The following is a 21,345-nucleotide window of genomic DNA, read 5'->3' as shown; positions in this document are numbered from 1 at the left end:
AGTCTCCTCTCAGTCTTCTTTTTTGCAAGCTAAACATTCCCAAATCCTGCAACCGTTCCTCATAGGACATGGTTTGCAGACCAGTCACCATTCTGGTCGCTCTTCTCTGAACTTGCTCCAGTTTGTCTATGTCTTTTTTAAAATGTGGTGCCCAAAACTGTACACAGTATTCCAGATGAGGTCTGACCAAAGAGGAGTAAAGACCGATAATGACTTCACGTAATCTAGACTGTATGCTTCTGTTAATACATCCCAGAATTGTATTTGCCTTTTTTGCTGCTGCATCACACTGTTGACTCATGTTCAGTCTATGATCTATTAGTATACCTAAGTCTTTTTCACATGTACTGTTGCTTAGCTCTATTCCTCCCATTCTGTATATGCTTTTTTCATTTTTATTGCCCAGATGTAGTACTTTGCATTTTTCCCTGTTAAAAACCATTCTGTTGGTTGCTGCCCACTGCTCCAGTTTATTTAGGTCTTTTTGAATCCTCTCTCTCTCTTCTCTGGTATTAGCTATCCCTCCTAGCTTTGTGTCATCAGCAAATTTAATCAGTTTACCCTCAATTCCTTCATCTAAATCATTGATAAAGATGTTGAACAATACAGGTCCCAGGACGGAGCCCTGTGGTACCCCACTTGAGACATTCATCCAGCTGGATGTGAAGCCATTTACAACCACCCTTTGAGTCCGATCACTAAGCCAGTTATGAATCCACCTAACAGTTGCCTGGTCCATTGCATACTTGGTCATTTTTTCAATAAGGATGGTGTGAGATACTTTGTCAAATGGTTTGCTGAAGTCAAGATATACTATATCTACAGCATTTCCCTGATCCACCCAGTCAGTGATTCTGTCATAGAAGGAAATTAAGTTAGTCTGACATGACTTGTTAGTTACAAACCCATGCTGACTCTGGTTAATCACTTCATTCTTATCCATGTACTTACATACATGTTGTTTAATAATTTGTTCAAAGATCTTTCCTGGTATAGAAGTCAGACTCACCGGCCTATAGTTCCCTGGGTCCACCTTCTTCCCCTTTTTGAAGATAGGAACAACATTTGCTCTTCTCCAGTCTTCTGGGACTTCTCCTGTTCTCCAAGAATTTTCAAAGATTATGGAGAGTGGTTCTAAAATTTCTTCTACGATCTCCTTCAGTACTCTGGGGTGTAATTCATCTGGACCTGGAGACTTGAACTCATTTATGTTAGCTAAATATTCCCTCACAATCTTTCTGTTTACAGATAACTTGGATTCCTCTATTCCTTTAAAAGGACAGTGAAGATCAGTTGATGTTACATTTTCTTTCTGAGAGAAAACAGATGCAAAATAGGAATTAAAAAGTTCGGCCTTCTCAACATCCTCTCTTACCATTTCTCCATTTTCATCCTGTAAAAATCCTATAGCATCTTTGACTTTTCTTTTACTTTTGACATACCCCCAAAATCCTTTTTTATTGCTTTTGACATCTCTTGCAAGCCTTAATTCATTGTCAGCTTTAGCTAACCTGATACGTGCCCTGCAGGATCTGCAGACTGCATTATAATCTTCTTTTAATATGCCTCCCTCTTTCCATTTAATAAAAATTTCTTTCTTTCTTTTTAGCATGTGTTTAAGTTCTGTGTTCATCCATCCTGGTTTCCTTAAATGTTTCCCATTCTTCCTACTTTTCGGGATTGTTAACGATTGTGCTTTGAGAATCTCATTTTTAAAAATTTCCCATCCTTCCTGGACATTTTTGTCCTTAAGGACATCCAGCCATTGGATCCCTCCTATTCTCTTTCTGAGTCTCTTAAAATCTGCCTTTCTAAAATCTAACCTTGAAGTCTGAGTCTTCACATGTCTTCCTCCTCTAGTTATCCAAAATTCTATAATTTTGCCATCGCTAAGGCTTCAAAAAAGTCTTCTCTCCCATTTGACGACATGGGAGCATTAAGAGACCCCCTGGACATACGAGCCGATACCTTCCTGAAAGGTGCATGGGAGACAGCTGCAGGAGCTCTGAAACCAGCAGTAGCAGCCACCTGCACATCGAGAACCCTGATGGTTTGGCTGGAACAACTGGACAATCAGCTAAAGGAGGGTGTCTCTAGGAAGGAGATTATTTCTTCTTAGATTGGCAGCAAAATCATCAGCTCTATCAAATGCTGCTCGACGAGCCCTATGGATCAAATGCTGGCCTGGAGATGTACAGACGAAGTCTAGACTCTGTGCAATTCCTTGCGAAGGGGAATATCTTTTCGGCCAGACCATGGACGAATTGTTGGAAAAAGCCGGAGATCCTAAGAAGGGATTTCCATCTGTACCTCTACCCTGTTTTAAGAAATCGTTTCGGAAAAAGAAATTTATCCGAAGAAGATTTTTCAGAGAACAAGAGAAATTCGAAGAAAGAGGTCGCAAAGGTAGAGGCCTACTCTTTGGTTCTTCTTCCAAAAATGAGCAGAAGCCAGGGAAATCACAATCGGCCCAGGTGGAAGGGAGATTGTCATTATTCTTCCCAGCTTGGGAACGAATTTCTCATAGTAATTGGATTTTGAGCCTGATTAAATTTGTTCTTAAATTTCAATTTCAAGTTCTTCCTTACAGAAGATTCATGATTGTTCCCTCTAGTTCCTCCCCAGAACAGCAGACTGCCCTCGTATCGGAAATTCAAGTCCTAATAAAGAAAAACGTCCTGATTGAGGTTCCGGATTCAGAAGAGGGTCACGGATTCTACTCCCCGCTCTTCCTGGTCCCCAAACCAGATGGGTGTTTCAGGACAATCATAAATTTAAGATCTTTAAATATCTTCCTTAAAATTGACACCTTTAAAATGGAATCCTTGAAAACAATAATAAAATTACTTTTTCCCCACTGTTATATGGTAGTTCTGGATCTTAAGGATGCTTATTACCATGTTCTCATTCATAAGGACTATCAAAAGTATCTGAGGGTGGCCATTGAAATAAGTGGGGTGGTTAAACACTTTCAGTATACTGCACTTCCCTTTGGGTTCGCTATAGCCCAGCAAATTTTTACCAAACTAGTGGCAGAGGTTATGGCCCATATAAGAGAAAAAGACATCTTAATAATCCCTTACCTTGATGATTTCCTGATAGTGGGGAACTCCTTTGTTCAATGCGAGGCCCACCTTCAGGTAACTGTTTCTGTCCTGGAAGGACTAGGTTGGTTTCTAAATCTGGATAAATCTAGATTGCCTCCACTAAAAGCACAACAGTTTCTGGGGGTCATTTTAGATTCTGAAAGACAGTTATGCTATTGATCAGAAGAAAAGATTGCAAAAATCCAGGGCTTGGTAAGACATTGTATGGATAGGCCCTCTATGTCACTCCGTAAAGCCATGTCATTATTAGGGACCTTGACCTCGAGTTTTTCCGCGGTGCGTTGGTCCCAATTTCACTCAAGGGCACTTCAATGGGATATATTGTAGAACGACTCAATCCTAGATGGACTTCTAGACCGGGAGTTTACCTTGGCCCCTCGCTCCTTACAATCCCTTCGTTGGTGGTTAGTACACACTAATCTTTCTAGGGGAGTCCCTTGGGAATGTAAGCCTACTGCAGTCTTGACTACAGATGCAAGTGCTACAGGTTGGGGAGCTCATTTTGAAGGTAACTTAATTCAGGAAACCTGGTCAAAAAATGAGGTGCGGTTTTCCTCAAATGTTAAGGAACTTTTGGCGGTTGATTATGCGTTCAATAAGTTCCTTGTATATTTACAGGGCCAGGATGTCCGTATACTCTTGGACAATCAAGTGACAGTAGCCTATATAAATCATCAAGGGGGAACCCGTTCAAGAGACTTAATGAGAGTAGCGGACAGACTTCTTCAGAATGCAGAGGATCATTGTCTCTCCCTTTCTGCTGTTCATCTAAGAGGGGAAGAAAACGTCACAGCAGATTTTCTCAGCCGTACTTCCATAAAAGAAGGAGAATGGTCCTTGAACCCTCAGATATTCTCCAGGATTGTGGCAATGTGGGGTCTTCCAACAGTGGACTTGTTTGCGACAAAATCCAATCTAAAGGTGACAACATTTTGTTCCCTAAACCCCAGAGAAAGTCCCCTGGCAGTGGACGCCTTCATGGTTCCCTGGGAATTCCCTCTGGCGTATGCATTTCCTCCCATGATCCTGCTTCCTTCAGTCATAAGGAAGATCAGGGCAGACAAAGCCAGATTAATCCTCATATGCCCCTTTTGGCCCAAAAGACTGTGGTTCCCTTGTCTCCAAAGAAGGTCCATATCAGATCCCTGGGTTCTTCCGGAGATTCCGGACCTCATCACTCAGGGTCCGGTTTCCCATCCTCCAGCCTCAAATCTCCATTTAACGGCATGGAATTTGAAAGGGCGCTGTTAATTAGCAAAGGGTTCCCCACAAATGTAGTGAATACTCTCTTATGTAGCAGAAAACCTGTTACTACCCGCATTTATGCTAGGACCTGCAGGAAGTTTCTGTCCTTTTCAAAATTTAAACCAGAGGATGGGCCCCCTATTGGGAAAATACTAGAATTTCTGCAGCGGGGTTTAGAACAGGGCCTTACCACTAGTACATTGAAAGTACAAGTTTCGGCTTTGGGAGCCTTGTTTTCTTCCGATATATAGCGGCTAATTATTGGGTAGCACGATTTATAATAGCTTCTTTTAGGTGTAGACCTATTATTAAAACTAAATCCTCTCCCTGGGATTTAAATCTAGTCCTAAATGCCTTGACTAACCCTCCGTTCAAGCCTCTAGATTTAGCCTCCCATAAAATTACTCTTCTGAAAACAGCCCTGTTAGTTGCCCTGACTTCAGCCAGAAGAGTAAGTGACATACAGGCTCTTTCTATATCCCCACCATTTACTCAAATTCTGGATGATAGAATTGTATTAAAACCTGACCCAGCCTTTCTTCCAAAGGTAGTCTCTCGGTTCCATAGGACTCAGGAGATTAATCTTCCAACTTTTTGTTTTCCCCCTAAAAATCAAAAAGAGAAGAAGCTACATGTAACATACCTGGCCGCGTCCTTGCATAGTGGTCCATCTCCCACTGTGCAAGAGCGCGCACTTGATCTCCAGTCCAGGGTGTCTCTCTGGCTTCCCTCCATGCTGTCTGTTTGCTTCTGTGTCTGCTGCTTATGGGTGGCACCCGATCACTTCCTGCTTTTTGTACCTGCTGCAGGCACACCCTTTGTGCGTCCTCAGCCTATTGCTGTCTGTCACCTGGTATTTAAACCAGCTGCCCCATTAACCCATGCCTGAGCATCTTGCCCTGTCAGTTGGCTTTTGTCTCTGACATGCCAGGTCCTGTCTATGTTACCTGTCTTGCAGTATCTGTTCCCATGTCTGTACTGTGTCCTATCTGTGTACCTTAACCTGCAGTCTGTACTCGTTCCTTGCCTGTTCGTTCCGCCTTCCTGGAGGCTGTATTTCCAGGCCAGTCTGAACACGCTCCTTGCCTGTTCGTCCCGCCTCTCTGGGGGCCGTATTCCCAGACCCGCTCCTGTATCCCGCTGCAGTGTCGGTCTCCTCCGTACACTCAGTTCCAGTCTGAACTCTCTCCTATCTTTTACCTGTTTTTTCTCTATGTCCGTTCCTTTCCTTTTTCTGCAGAGTCTGAACTCGTACCTACTCCTGCTCGTTGTCACTGTACTTCCGTTTGTGAGTTTGTGGTCCACTCGCTACTTCTCTGCAAGTACCCTGTGGGTATCTGGTTCTGCCTTTCCCTTCTAGTCTGTTCCGTGTGAACAGAGCCCTGTTCCTTCCGCGTCTGCGGTTTTCGCTTTGCTCTGCTCTGTCCACCGCATCTGCGGTTTTCGCTTTGCTCAGCTCTGTCCGCCGCGTCTGCGGTTTTCGCTTTGCTCAGCTCTGTCCGCCGCGTCTGCGGTTTTCGCCTTGCTCAGCTCTGTCCGCCGCATCTGCGGTTTTCGCTTTGCTCAGCTCTGTCCGCCGCGTCTGCGGTTTTCGCTTTGCTCAGCTCTGTCCACCGCGTTTGCGGTTTTCGCTTTGCTCAGCTCTGTCCACCGCGTTTGCGGTTTTCGCTTTGCTCAGCTCTGTCCACCGCGTCTGCGGTTTTCGCTTTGCTCAGCTCTGTCCACCGCGTCTGCGGTTTTCGCTTTGCTCAGCTCTGTCCACCGCGTCTGCGGTTTTCGCTTTGCTCAGCTCTGTCCACCGCGTCTGCGGTTTTCGCTTTGCTCAGCTCTGTCCACCGCGTCTGCGGTTTTCGCTTTGCTCAGCTCTGTCCACCGCGTCTGCGGTTTTCGCTTTGCTCAGCTCTGTCCACCGCGTCTGCGGTTTTCGCTTTGCTCAGCTCTGTCTACCGCGTCTGCGGTTTCGAATTTGTCTCCCAGTCTGTACTGGACCCTACCCAGCTTGTGCTCTAGTCTGCCTGTTCCTGTATTCCCCGGTGTGGGTCAACAGCCGTGTCCGGAGTCTGACCTGGAGTAGACCCTGGTTCCTCTGCTCGGTTCCTCCCTGGTGCACTGGCGTCGTATGCCGTCGTGCGACCTTGGTCGGATCGGGCAGATACTTAGTTACGCCCCTCCAGGCACTCTCCGGTTCATGGCACCGTGGAATCACTACATAAACACGCACACGCCAGTCAGTCCGGGCGTGTGCATTACACTACACACATTGGATGTTAGGAGGTGCGTACTCAAATACCTGGAGGTTTCACACAGTTTTAGGAAGGATAGTTCCCTATTCATATGCCATCAGGGGGCTAGGAAAGGTTGTAAAGCTTCGAAATCTACAATTGCGAGATGGATTAGAGAGGCCATCTCCCTCGCCTACTCCTCAGGTGATAAGGAAGTATCGGAGGGGTTGAGAGCTCATTCCACCAGAGCAGTAGCAACCTCCTGGGCGGAGAAGACGGGTTTCCATCGAAGACATATGTAAGGCTGCCACCTGGTCTTCTCCCTCCACTTTCTATAGGCATTATAGATTGGATTTGGGTGTCTCTTCTGATCTCACCTTTGGGAGAAGGGTGCTTCAAGCTGTGGTCCCTCCCTACCGTCTCTGTAATTTTCTCGTGGTGCTGTCATGGGAGTACGAATAAAGCCTTAGTCACTTACCGGTAACGGGATTTTTCGGAGCCCATGACAGCACCCTTATATTCCCTCCCTACACTGGTGTTTTTGCACCCCCGTAGAATTAATTTCCTTTTTATTGCACCCTCGGGGGAAGTTAGTCAAAGTAATTTGCTTAAAATGAATTTGTTTTGTTGTAATTAACCTTGGCGGTCCTCTCATGCTCTGTTAACTAAACTGAGGTGGGAGAGAGGTGCCGCCCTTTTTAATCTGTAGGTTTCCTGTCCTTGATGGGCAGATCCTCTCACGTGGTGCTGTCATGGGCTCCGAAAAATCCCGTTACCGGTAAGTAACTAAGGCTTTTGAGGTGTATTTATATTCTAGAATTTAGAGGTTTTTAATGAATACCAATAAAGATATTTTTAGTAGTGTATAATCGGTGAATATATATGCAATAATATACCCTGTTTACATATATTCATTCGGTGATCGCAGGCTGCGGCCGTGGTCAGATGACTGCCATGGGCAAGCTGAGGCAACCATTAGATTCTTCTTGACTGGGCGGTGGGTGCGGCGGCGGTGCCACTGGCTGTGTGAGTAGCTAACTGAAGTCCCTGTATAAATTTATCCACCATTTCAGTATGTGATTGTATAATGCAATCATTCCCTCCCCTCCCCCCTTCCATCTCCCAACCAAAATGTATAAGCTCCTGGATGATCCTGGTGTTCGATGGGAACTGTTAATGTGTGATTGGTGAGGACTTGGTGCAGAAGTGGAGTTTTTCCAAGAGTGAGCGGTGAGACTGTGAAAGGTTTGAGGGGTGGAGGGGGAGCTGGGGTGGAGCCTGGGCGGAGTCTCAAGGGGGCCTGGAAATTTTGACAGTATGGGGCCCCGAAATTCCTGTTTTTTGCCCTGATTACACATGGCCAAAAGTTCACTGGATGTCCATGGTTTGTAGACACTGTAAAAGGTGAAGTCAGCAGGGGCTGCAGCTTCTTGTGAGGCATCCGCCTCGGCTCAGGGAGCTTGCGGCAAGGTAGGAGTAGACTTGTGCACCCTCGGGACCATGGTGTACAGCCCCACCAGGGTATGGGCATGTGGCTTTGGAGCTCCACATGCGCTACAACAGTCCTTCCATTTAGGGTTCTGCTGTTCGCACCTTGGGCAGGATCACCCACCTGGCCCAACATAAAATGAAGGAGCTGTGGGATCACAAGATCTCTGGGGTGGGATATGCCCTTTCTTTGTCTATTCTACCAATTCAGGGACTCCCTCATATATTATATACAGGGGTCCATCTGGTGTCTCTTTTTTTCCTTATGCTCTGTGTAAGTGAGTTGACACCCATGTCTGTGCCATTGTCTGTAGTCCGTTTTCTTCCAGACATCCTTTAGGGTTGGCTAGAAATCTTTTCCACATCCCCTCATTTAACGTACCATGTCTTCCTGCTTCCACTCATTTAAGCAATAACTTGCTTCCTTTAGTGGCAAAACTTCCCTTCATGCTTCCTACAATGTCTAGGGCTGTGACCCATGGTTCAGTGTCATTCCTGGAGGACCCTTTGCTTTGTTTAGCCCCCATCCAATAGGTGGCTACGCACCCATCCAATTATACAATTATAGTTGTTTCTATGTCATGGAGGGTCAGGGTCTCTACACTGGAGACCCCAGAATCTGTACACTGGAGATCCAAGGGTAGACACCTCTACCAGTACTGCGCTGCAAAGCAGTCTCAAAGCTACTTGGTCCTCCTCAGGAGGTTTCTACTCTGGAAACCCCCCTGAACCCATCTACGTTCTTTCTATTGTAAAGAAAGCAACAGAAAATTGCCACTACCACACAGATGGTTATGACAAGGCCTATGTCAAAACCTGAAGTCAAGGGAGCACTTCACACAAGACCTTCAGTACTTGCTAGAAATCTTTGCACGGACTACAACAACTGCTCACTCATAACCGTCTGTATCAATTTACATGACAGATTGGACAGACCCCACGACTTCATGTACATCTGAAGAACTGCAGGAGTCTTATCATTCATTCGGGATGACTTTATACACCGCCACTTCACTCAGAGTTGTCTGAGTCTGCTAAACCCCTCATCGTATTGCTCCCAGGTGCGCCTTCAGGAGTTGTCTTAACAGCGGGATAATAGAATTAACCAGGTATCTCCGAGTTCCGTTATATAAGCCACTCACACAGTGTCATGCCAGGTATTAGTGCAACACAGAGGGAAAAGGGAGAGGGAGCCCAGACACTAGGGAAAGGGGGAAGTGGAGATTTCCTACTTTGGTCTAGCGTCACCCAGTCTCAACTGTCGTCCCTATATTGCCTCCTCAGCAATCGCCACACGCGTGCCTCGCCCTACTTTCCCTGGTGTATGGCTACAGTTAGGGATGAAAGGAGATGAGCCCTAGTCAACCTCCACTAAACACTAAAGACAGCAAGGGAAGACAAAACGGGGAAATTGCTTAGCTTTTTAGAAGACTCCAAATATGCACATTGCCTCAAGCTCCAGAGAGGATGAAGTACTGCTCCTGCTAAGCCACACAAGTAGAAATGAATATAGCCGGCGACTCCCTCTCAGACACAACAGGGAGGAGCTGCTCGGTCCTAAAGACAGCCTCTTATCTAAGAAGCTGTCTGCAATGCCAAACGTAGAGATCTGCAACCAGCTGCAGGGCGACTGTCTGTCTTCTCTGACACACCCGTGACACACAACTACTCACAGAGTCCTACCCCTGGGTAGACAGTAAAGCACATATAATAGCAGCAAAAAGAGAAAAAAATAAAAATTTTGCATTCACTTTGACATGATGCAGGCACCTTCTCACGTAACCAGACTACGGAGTTATGGACAGAGCTGCAGGAGGCAGGCAGTAATGCAATGGGTTACTTACCGCGGTTGTTCCTGAATCTTGGTCTGCCCAAGGGTCTTCAGTTTGGTGACTCTATTGTAGTTCCCGCTTTTTCCACCAAAGAAATGTCACGGCATCTCTGGGGACTAGCCCTGCAGGGATCAGCCTTGTGTCACAGATGATTGTTGTCGACTCAGGGAATAAAGTTACAGACTAGTATATGAACAACAATATTCCTTGTTTATTAGATATGTTAATACATATTTTATACAGTATTCTTTTGGGCGTAACAAAGAAATAAGAACTTATTGAAGTTCCATAGCGGTATGAGAGAGTTCACAGTTCGACTCAACAATGCTGCTTGTCTGGACTGTCAATCATCAGAAGTGAACCAAGAAGCCTGTAAGATGGGAAGGGATGCGGTCCCAGACACTGACGATTGGACAAGCCCTTTGAGTAAATATTGAAATTGCAAAGAACAAATGATTATGCCTGGGAAATATAACTGCAAACTTACCCCAAAAAACCTACATCCCTTTACAGTTGAGGCTGCAACAAATAGCTCACAATTTCCAATAAAATTATGATCAGTATTTTCCAACGCAAAAGAAAAAAAGCGAGCGCCCTTATGTAAATTCTTAAAGTTGACATGGTTTTATTTACTTGTTTGTGATGGTCATAAGGATTCTTGATTCCACCGTTCACCACTAATGGGGAAACCTTGTAACACAAGTTCACTGTGTACATGAAATCTTCAGGAGTCTTCTTTGAGCCCCTTACTTTTCTAACATCACTTTTCACTTTGTTAGCTATGTTATATATCCTGTTTGCAAAGACAAAGGCTGCGCTTTCCTGCTACGTCCCGCAGCGCTGCGTATCCTGCCCCACGAGGACTAACCTCACCTGTGGAGATCAGGAGGGGTTATTTTTTCCACTTAACAGCCGGAAACAAGAAATCTGGTAATTCTATGTTCTAAATAGTTTTAACATTCCGGTTTCTTTTTTTAGTTTCTAAAAGCAATAGACACCTGCGCTGTCAAAACCTTATTATTTTTGTTTCCATTGGAAATAATTCCTCTCCTGTCTTTCTTAGCCGCTGATTTTAATTCTTATGTGTGTTTTTATGTAATTGTGTGATATGTCACATACTGCATATAGGAAAAATACAAAGTGCTTACAGACTTACGCCAGTGTGAATGACGCAGAGCACAAATTGGATTACATTCATGTTTCTGATTATTATTTCTTTACGATTGTTTTTCAAAGTCGCAGCAAAAAGAAAAGCAGGTTTGTTGCAATCTTGAAAAACTACTAACGGGGGAAAAATGCTCCTTAGCGTCAACATGTGAATGCAAATCCCCGTCCCCCACCCCCAATACATGATCAAATAGCTATCCGTCTAACGATTGTTCGACCAGCATCTCTCTCTCGCCCGATTCCCCCATACACTTCTATGTTCTCCATGTAAGAGCCGCTGTCAGACTCCATTGGTAGTGCCTTATCGACAGAAGGATTTGCCTTCAAAATCATGCATGCTGGTTCCACCCCCCCCCCAACACAATCTGTCGGCGAAAAGTAATGAATTCCCACATATATTGGACTTTTTTTCAACCTATTTCGGCAAATTCATCCAGCGTTAGCCTGTCTGGGGTCCTTTTTAACTTTTTTTTTTAATGACTGTAGTTGCTGGTTTTAGACATACGTAGCATGTAAGGTTCTGTATACTTGGATCAACCGGCAGCCCTAAATGACCATTGATCAGTAAACCTTTCGATCAGCTGTTGTTTAATATCCTGTTCACACAGGCAAACTGTTCAGTGCGCAATGTTTAGCACTATCTGTATTAGATCGTTCAGTGCGCACATGATGCCATTGTACTTGGTAGTAAGAGTCCTGTTTACACAAGACAATTCGGCACCGAGAGCAATAATTATTTTTTAGGTTTTTTTTTTAAGCAGTTTTAAAAATCATTTCACCTGATGAACAAGCTTTTTACACATTCATTGGGTGATCGTGATCTTTGTTTACACTGCAAGAAGTGTGAAGTGAGGTTTCCTAGGTTTGCTCATTTACAATAATCTTTCAGTGTAAAGGCACCTTAAAAGGAATCTGTCAGCAGGTTTTTTCTGTGTAATCTGAAGACAGCATGAGGTAGGGGTTAAAACACAGATTTCAGCGATGCCGCTCTCATCAAGCTCCATGGTTTTGTTTGCTTGCAATGATTCTTTCAGCACCAGAAGCTTCTCATTGCTGGGACAAAGCATGCATGCTAGTCTGACACCCCCCCCCCCCTCCTGTGATAGGCAGCCCAGGGTCTATGGACATTGTATGTACAGAGACTAGTGTGGGCGGGGTTAGCTTCCTCAGCTCTGCTGCATTGCTAAATCTAAAAGCTCTGATTGTGTGAGAACAGCTGCACCCAGCAATCTGAGTGATACGTCGTTAGGATTCAGCTTCTCTTTGTCTACATTATGCTGCTCTAAGTTGAGGTAGCAAAAACCTGCTGACAGATTCCCTTTAAACCTTTCACATGAAATGAATGACATTAGCTAGCATTTTGCTCCATCACTGCTATGTCTGCTCATTCATTAATGATCTTCCTTTTTTTTTAGGTATGTCTTGAAGACTGTTATCCTAGGTCAGATACTATCGCTGTTTATTTGTGGGACTGCCGTGACCAGCCAGTTTCTTGCAGATGAGTATCAAGTGGATGCTCCGATGCTACAGAGCTTCATCAATTACTGCCTGCTGTTTTTGGTGTACACTGTCTGGTTGGCATTCAGATCAGGTACGTCAGTCTTTTTATAGAAATTGCAAATCTATAAAGGGATTGTCCCATGTGTTAACAGCACAAGACAACCAATTTTTTCATATGGCATTGTTACCTGAGATGCAAGTCAGTTTCCATTGTTGGCCCACGCTGCTTTTTCTTCCTGTGTCGACTCGTTACTTCAGATCCGCCCCTCCTACAGTATTTGGACATAATATCTAAAATATGTGACGCACTGGGCTTCAGAGGGCTGTGTTGCATCCCATTGATGCATCGTAGTCTGACCATGCGTGAAGCGGATGAATCATGTTGCGGCGCGAATGCTCATACTACAATGTATCAAGATGCATGGCGCAGGTAAGAAAAAAATACTAAAGTACTAATAGTAATGGACTGTGTTCCTAAGGAATACTTGATTTAAGATGTCGAGCAAAAAGATTCACGTTGCCCTGATCCTGCGCCCATTGCGGTTCCCCATGACAGCTGGACCAGATCAGTCTTCACTTCTGGTAAGCACAAAACGTGCCGAGGACATCTGCTGCCAAAGAAGTCTTCCCCGGGGCCAGCTGCCATGGAGGACCGGAAAAGGTGCTTATGATACCCGACGCAGAAGTGAGTACTGCCATGGTCCTGCTGCTACTTGGGATTGAAAGAATCGCCCAGATTGCCGTGCTGAGGATGCCAGACGCATTAGTGAAGAATGCCCTGTTGTGCTGCCATGAAAGACTGGACGGTGGGCCTGAGCAGTTTGAATCTTTTTCCTCAATTCTGTCAAGTAAAGAAATCTTTATTCCAAAATTCTAAGTACTCATGGATGGCTTGTTTATTATAGCACCATTGTTCTTTATATTTGTTTCAAATTTTAGGAGCTTAGGTAGTATAGAACCAGGGGCAGCTTTAAAGGGTTTGTCCACTACTCAGACAACCCCTTCTCAATCACCATGTCCTTCCCCCTTATAAAGTAATAATCCTATAATCACCTGCGGTGTCATCACTGTATCTTTGGGGGCTCACATGACATTATGTCATACGAGCCCTGCAGCCAATCAGCTGCTGCTTCACTCTCCACTTCTTCAGACGTAACTGAGATTGGAGGAAGTGAGAGCTACGGCTGCGCTCTTATTTCCTCTAGATGTCTAATTTGTCTGAAGGAGTGGAGAGTTAAAAAGGTTGTCCAGTACTTTTAAAAATATGCCAACGTGTTTTAATGATAAATAGAAGCTTCTTTCTAATTACCTCCTGGTGCTGTTTCTGCCTGTGAGCGGCGCTATCGGTGGCCGCTCACAGGCAGCACGTGACCTTAATGTTGAGGTGAGTCCGAGAAAAATATCAGCTGCAATTACTTCAGTAAATGTCAGAGGGGCAGCATACAGAGATTTCCACTTTATCTGCCCTTTTTGAATTGGTGAACGTCTCTGTGTTCTTCTAAATTTTATTTTTGTTTTCCGTAATGCCATTTACTAATTTATTAATTATGACAACTTTGTTTATCGTGTAAAAAGGCTGAAAGTAATTAGACATGGGTAATTTGAGTTAGTTTTTATTATGGAGTGTGTTTGAATGCGTTACCTGTATAAAACACACTTGTCCACACACTCAATCAAACAGGTGCAACTAACAGGTCTGTGAGAGGCAGAATTCTTGCTGGTTGGAAGGTGATCAGATACTTATTTCATGCAATAAAATGCAATTTAATTATTTAAAATTCATACAATGTGATTTTCTGGTTTTTATTTTTAGATTCTGTCTCTCACATTTGAAATTTATCTACGATAAATTACAGCCCTCTCCATTCTTTGTAGGTGGGAAAACTTGCAAAATCGGCAGTGTATTAAATACTTATTTTCCCCACTGCATATATATATTACAGTCATGGCCAATAGTGTTGGCACCCTTGAAATTGTTCCGGAAAATTAAGTATTTCTCCCAGAAAATTATTGCAATTACACATGTTTTGTTATACACTTGTCTGTTTCCTTTGGGTGTATTGGAACAACACAAAAACAGAGAAAAAAAGGCAAATTGGACATAATTGCACACTAATCCCCAAAATTGGGCCTGACAAAATTGTTGGCACCCTCAACTTAATATTTAGTTGCACATCTTTTGTATTAAATAACTGCAAACTATCGCTTCTTCTTCTCTTCTTTTTATTTGAAGGCGCCTTCTCACAACAGAAATTTTAAGATCTCTCCACAAATGTTCAATGGGATTTAGATCCGGACTCATTGATGTCACTGCAGAACTCTCCAGCTCTCTGTTTCCATTCATTTCTGGGAGATTCTTGAAGTATGTTTATGTTTATTGCCCTGCTGGAAGACCCATGACCTAGGAAACAAACCCAGCTTTCTGACACTGGGTACTATAGTTTGACCCAAATTCTTTTTGTAATCTTCAGGTTTCATAATTCTTTTAACACAGTCAAGGCACCCAGTGCCAGAGGCTGCAAAACAACCCCAAAACATCTTTGAACCTCCACCATATTTGACTGTAGGTACTGTGTTCTTTACTTTTTTTTTGTAGGCCTCATTCCATTTTTGGTAAATAGTAGAATGATGTGCTTCACCAAAAACTCTATCTTGGTCTCATCTGTTCACAAGACACTTTCCCAGAAGGATTTTGTCTTACTCGCGTACATTTTGGCAAACTGCACTTTAGCTTTTTTTATTTTTCTGCAGTGGGTTCCTCCTGAGTCTCCTGCCATAGCGTTTCATTTAGTTCAAATGTCGACAGGTAGTTTGCGCTGACACTGATGCACCCTGAGCCTGCAGGACAGCTTGAATTTCTTTGGAACTTGATTGGGGCTGCTTATCCACCATCAGAACTATCCTGTGTTGCAACCTTTCATCAGTTTTTCTATGCTGCCCACGTCCAGGGAAATTATCTGCAGTGCCATGGGTCGTAAACTTCTCGATTTATGTTGCGCACCATGGACAAAGGAATATCAAGATCTCTGGAGACGGACTTGTAACTTTGAGATTGTTGATATTTTTCAACAATTTTGGTTCTCATGTCCTCAGACAGTTGTCTTCTCTTTCTGTTCTCCATGCTTAGTGTGACACACACAGACACAAAGTGCAAAGATTAAGTCAATTTCTCCCCTTTTTATCAAGGTTCAGGTGTGATTTTCATATTGCCCACACCTGTTACTTGCCACAGGTGAGTTTGAATGAGCATCACATGCTTGAACCAAAAAGTTGTTTACCCACAATTTTGGAAAGGTGCCAACAATTTTGTCCGGGACATTTTTGGCGCTTTGTGTGGAATTTTGTCCAATTTGCCCTTTTTTCTCTGTTTTTGTGGTGTTCCAATACATGCAAAGGAAATAAATGTGTGTATAACAAAACGTGTAATTGCAATAATGTTCAGGGAAAAATACATCATTTTCTGGACAAATTTCAACGGTGCCCACAATTTTGGCTAATATACACTGCTCAAAAAAATAAAGGGAACACTTAAACAACAGAATATAACTCCAAGTAAATCAAACTTCTGTGAAATCAAACTGTCCACTTAGGAAGCAACACTGATTGACAATCAATTTCACATGCTGTTGTGCAAATGGAATAGACAATAGATGGAAATTATTGGCAATTATCAAGACACACTCAATAAAGGAGTGGTTCTGCAGGTGGGGACAACAGACCACATCTCAGTACCAATGCTTTCTGGCTGATGTTTTGGTCACTTTTGAATGTTGGTTGTGCTTTCACACTTGTGGTAGCATGAGACGGACTCTACAACCCACAGAAGTTGCTCAGGTAGTGCAGCTCATGCAGGATGGCACATCAATGCGAGCTGTGGCAAGAAGGTTTGCTGTGTCTGTCAGCGTAGTGTCCAGAGGCTGGAGGCGCTACCACCAGGAGACCGGCCAGTACACCAGGAGACGTGGAGGGGGCCGTAGGAGGGCAACAACCCAGCAGCAGGACCGCTACCTCCGCCTTTGTGCAAGGAGGAACAGGAGGAGCACTGCCAGAGCCCTGCAAAAGGACCTCCAGCAGGCCACAAATGTGCATGTGTCTGCACAAATGGTTAGAAACCGTCTCCATGAGGGTGGTATGAGGGCCCGACGTCCACAGATGGGGGATATGCTCACAGCTCAACACCGTGCAGGACGCTTGGCATTTGCCACAAAACACCAGGATTGGCAAAGTCGCCACTGGCGCCCTGTGCTCTTCACAGATGAAAGCAGGTTCACACTGAGCACATGTGACAGACGTGACAGAGTCTGGAGACGCCGTGGAGAGCGATCTGCTGCCTGCAACATCCTTCAGCATGACCGGTTTTCCAGTGGGTCAGAAATGGTGTGGGGTGGCATTTCTGTGGAGGGCTGCAAAGCCCTCCATGTGCTTGCCAGAGGTAGCCTGACTGCCATTAGGTACCGAGATGAGATCCTCAGACCCCTTGTGAGACCATATGCTGGTGCGGTTGGCCCTGGGTTCCTCCTAATGCAGGACAATGCCAGACCTCATGTGGCTGGAGTGTGTCAGCAGTTCCTGCAAGATGAAGGCATTGAAGCTATGGACTGGCCCGCCCGTTCCCCAGACCTGAATGCGATTGAGCACATCTGGGACATCATGTCTCGCTCCATCCACCAACGTCACGTTGCACCACAGACTTCCAGGAGTTGGCGGATGCTTTAGTCCAGGTCTCGGAGGAGATCCCACAGGAGAGCATCCGGAACCTCATCAGGAGCATGCCGAGGCTTTGTAGGGAGGTCATACAGGCGCGTGGAGGCCACACACACAATACTGAGCCTCATTTTAACTTGTTTTAAGGACATTACATCAAAGTTGGATCAGCCTGTAGTGTGTTTTTCCACTTTAATTTTGGGGGTGACTCCAAATCCAGGCCTCCATTGGTTAATAAATTTGATTTCCATTGATGATTTTTGTGTGATTTTGTTGTCAGCACATTCAACTTTGTACAGAACAAAGTATTCAATGAGAATATTTCATTCATTCAGATCTAGGATGTGTTATTTGAGTGTTCCCTTCATTTTTTTGAGCAGTGAGTGTGTGTGTGTATATATAATATATATATGTTTATATTTACATAATGTAATATTTTTTTTCGGTGGGGGGGTTACGTTTTAATTCTTTTATTCAGGCTTATTTTTTGCATGTTAAAAAAAAAAAAAAAAATTATCCATCTTATCAGAGCGGCCCTGACATCCAGGCTGGACCTTGAATTCACCTTTATGTGATCTTTATCTCTCCGTCTTAGAGACTCAGACCTCTTGAGAAAAGTTTTCCCTTATCAAGGCCGTGACTTTCAAAACAAGAGTTTACCCAGATATGCAGAGTTTTCCGGCTGACCGATGTGAAAAATAAAACACATGGAAAGATAAGACCTAGGATATCTGAACGTTGTTGTCTTTTTTTTCTAATAGGAGAGAATGGGCTGTTACACATTCTGAGAAATAAGTGGTGGAAGTATATCCTGTTGGCTATCGTTGATGTTGAAGCCAACTATTCGATCGTTAAAGCCTATCAGTTTACAACCATCACTAGTGTCCAGGTAATTACACATGACTTTATTTGTCTTTTTCCACTCTAGGTCCCTCATTATCATTTTATAAGAGAAGTGGGGTAGAGTAGTCACCATTGGGGGTGGCCCTGATGCTTTCTACTACTGGGGCCCTTGGTTCTTGTCTAATCGAGGGCATTGACCTTGTTGTTCACCCCATGTTTCCTCCAGTGTCTCCTGGACTAATGCAATATGCTGACTGGTTAATTTCCTTCCTGTACAATTGACCCTAGTATTTCAGAGGGAAACTATATTGTGTGCCCAATAGGAGACCATTTCTGTAGGTAATGAAAACTTTATAAGGGCACTGTGATCAAAAACAAGAATGCTTTGTACCAACAGCCTGGGCAGGATCTTTGAGGCATCCTATCCTCTCAAAGGTCTAGCCAGTTGCGTAACTAGAATTCTATGGTAAGTCTTATTGTAATGATGTCCTCCATTCTGGATTCTGGCCCACATACAGTAATAATGTCCCCCGTACAGTAGATCTAAGGGGTTAAGTTTCTTCTTGTGGAAGATGCCATCTTGGCACGCTCGAGAAGGAGAACGCTTAGACTTCCTATCAGTGTCATCTCACCCAGCCAAATCAGATCTCCTACTTTGCACTGATGAGGGTCAAGAATACTGAAATACGTGTCTGCGGGGCAAGGAGCCTGTAGCTCTCTGCTCTGCAATAGTTTTCAACTGGATGTGCATCCAAAAAAGCACATCTGGCTGAAAATGGATCTGACACTGGCAATCCCCCAAACCTTCGGACCTAATGACTGCAGAATTTTCCCCCCTAACTTTTTCATTAGATCTGACTGTTGTTTGGCCTATGTATGCTGTGTCATTTTCTGAAATATGCTCTGGATTTTCTTTCTTTCAGCTTCTGGACTGTGTTGGAATTCCCGTACTGATGGTTCTTTCTTGGTTTATCCTCTGCTCGCGGTACAAGCTGCTCCATTATATTGCTGTTGCGGTCTGTCTGTTGGGTGTTGGGACCATGGTTGGTGCAGACGTGCTATCTGGAAGAGAAGAAGGCAAAGGTCAGCTTTGGGATAAAACATTATTACGGTAGCCAACCGAAGAGGTGTTTGTCATCTTCTGTCTCAAAACTATTATTGCTAGTATAATGGGCGCTTGTCAAAACTTTCTAAAAGAAAAAATCTCTCTTGTATATAGCGACCAATCAGAGTACAGCTTTCATTACTTAAACTTCTACGATAAAATTAAAGCTGCACTTTGATTGGCTGATATGGATAGATTACCTTTTACAGGGCGAGTCCCGACTGTGTTGTACAGCCGGCATTTGCCTCTTAGCAGTGATTTGGAGCTGCTATTTAATCACTTAAATGCCATGTCCATTCTGGCACCTAACGTCCTCCTCACTTTCTGCAGTACGAAATGCGAGGTGCCGATAGGTTGCCATGGCAGCCAGACTAAAAAAAAGAAGAAAAAAAAGAAAGTGAAATTTAAAAAAAAAAGTTTAGAAATAAAAATAAAATACAAAGCAAAATTCAAATGTGGTGTGAATCATCCTCCATCACCCCTTTCCCAGTTCAAAAATAAAGAAATTAAGAAAAAGCATATTTGGTATCGCCGCATCTGTAAACGTCCGTTCTATCAAAATATAATCTTATTTAACCCTTAAGATGACATTAAAAAAAAAAAAAAAAAAAAGCAACACTATGAAACTTAGCAGATTTTGCAATTTTTTGGTCACTGCACCTTCACTAAAAAAAAGTAATACAAAGCAATCAAAAGATCTGCTGTACCCTAGAATGATATAAGTATCAAAACAGGCATTGGAAAAATAAGATGACACAAAGTATTTATTTATTTATTTATTTTTAAGCCTCTAAAATAATGACTTAAAAACGATACAATGTCCTTAGTGGTAGTTGTCTTTCACAGGCTCCATGTTTCCTTGGGGCAACTTCCCACCAAGTTACCAGCAAATTCAGAGACCAATCGTTTCCAAGGCACCAGGGAGATGTTTCTGTTCCTTTATTCATACAAAATGCATCATAAAAGCAACGTTTCAGCCAAAATGTCAGATGAAGGTACCTCCGACTCCTCCCGTAGGTCCCTCCCATGTTATCATGGAGACTGTACACAATTGAAAAGCATAGCATTAAGACAATGTAACAATGTTACAATGTAAAAACAACCCTTACATAAGACCATGCCACAGTCCTGTGTCTGGATGTCATGAAGCAATGCCTCCTCCCATGGAGGCTGTGTATATGCTGAATGATTTTGATATGGTTAACCTGTGATCCCCACGTCTCTGCATAGAGGGCGCTATTCTCAGCTTAGCTAAAGCCACACAGTGCCCCCAAACAGTCAGTGTATATAAAAACGCTGTGCACTAGTCACATATAAAGGCATCACATCCTCTATATGGAGAGGCCATATAATGCTGTGTTGCGATCAACCATTATTAGTCACTAGGGACCTAATAAATACCAATATTCTTTTATCGCTAGTGTGATTTCCCAATATGTATCCACATGCATAAAGTGTTATACTACCAAATATAAGGTATATGTATATTTTATGTGAAAAAAAACACCAAAACCATTGTATATATAATATGTGGATGACCCAAACATACTCTATGTAAAATACTTTCATGCCAAAAATGACAAAAGTATTCTCGGAGTAGTAAAGGTATCATTCTGAGAATACTTTTGTCATTTTTGGCATAAACGTATTTACATCGATTTTTCTAGCTAACACAGTACCACAATATAACTTTGTATTGTACGTCTATGTAAAATAGACACTGTCACTATACTTGCTTTTAGGCTATGTGCCCACGATGCTGAAATGCTGCATATTTTTTACGCTTCTCCCTGGCAGGAAAAACGCATGCGGATTTTACATGTGTTTTTCCCGCCAGGTAGACGCGTTTGTCAAGCGTTTTTGCAATCATTTCTGCATGCGGGTTATCAAGCGCTTTTCCAAGCGATTTTAGCATCACTTGGAAAAGTGCTTGACAACTTGTTCACACTATATAAATCCATGCAACCGGCATGGATTTATAGTAGTGTGACCGAGTTAGTTAAAAAAAAAAAAGAATAAGAATGGTAAAAAAGATTATACTCACCTTCCGATGTCCTCCCGGTGTTATCTCTGCCGCGTCCGATCTCTTGCACTGCTCGCGGTGGTGTGAAGGACCTGCGGTGACGTCATTC

At 43.5% G+C, this 21,345-nt stretch overlaps 1 protein-coding gene across 2 annotated transcripts in view; it reads left to right on the top strand.

Moving 5' to 3' along the window:
• Positions 1-21,345, top strand: part of SLC35F2 (solute carrier family 35 member F2) — a 156,458-nt gene that overhangs the window by 101,126 nt on the left and 33,987 nt on the right. For both annotated transcript variants that reach the window (XM_073662201.1, XM_073662200.1), the window contains exons 2-4: positions 12,477-12,652; positions 18,027-18,154; positions 19,032-19,191. In XM_073662201.1, the coding sequence (XP_073518302.1) occupies positions 12,477-12,652; positions 18,027-18,154; positions 19,032-19,191 (464 nt within the window). The remainder of the gene's footprint in view (positions 1-12,476; positions 12,653-18,026; positions 18,155-19,031; positions 19,192-21,345) is intronic.

The sequence above is a fragment of the Phyllobates terribilis genome, unplaced genomic scaffold (assembly GCF_046119375.1).
Source record: "Phyllobates terribilis strain yellow unplaced genomic scaffold, ASM4611937v1 Scaffold_2__4_contigs__length_985480577, whole genome shotgun sequence".
NCBI lineage: Eukaryota > Metazoa > Chordata > Amphibia > Anura > Dendrobatidae > Phyllobates > Phyllobates terribilis.
Note: the sequence above shows the minus strand (reverse complement) of the source record. Positions and strands in the feature narration are given on the sequence as shown.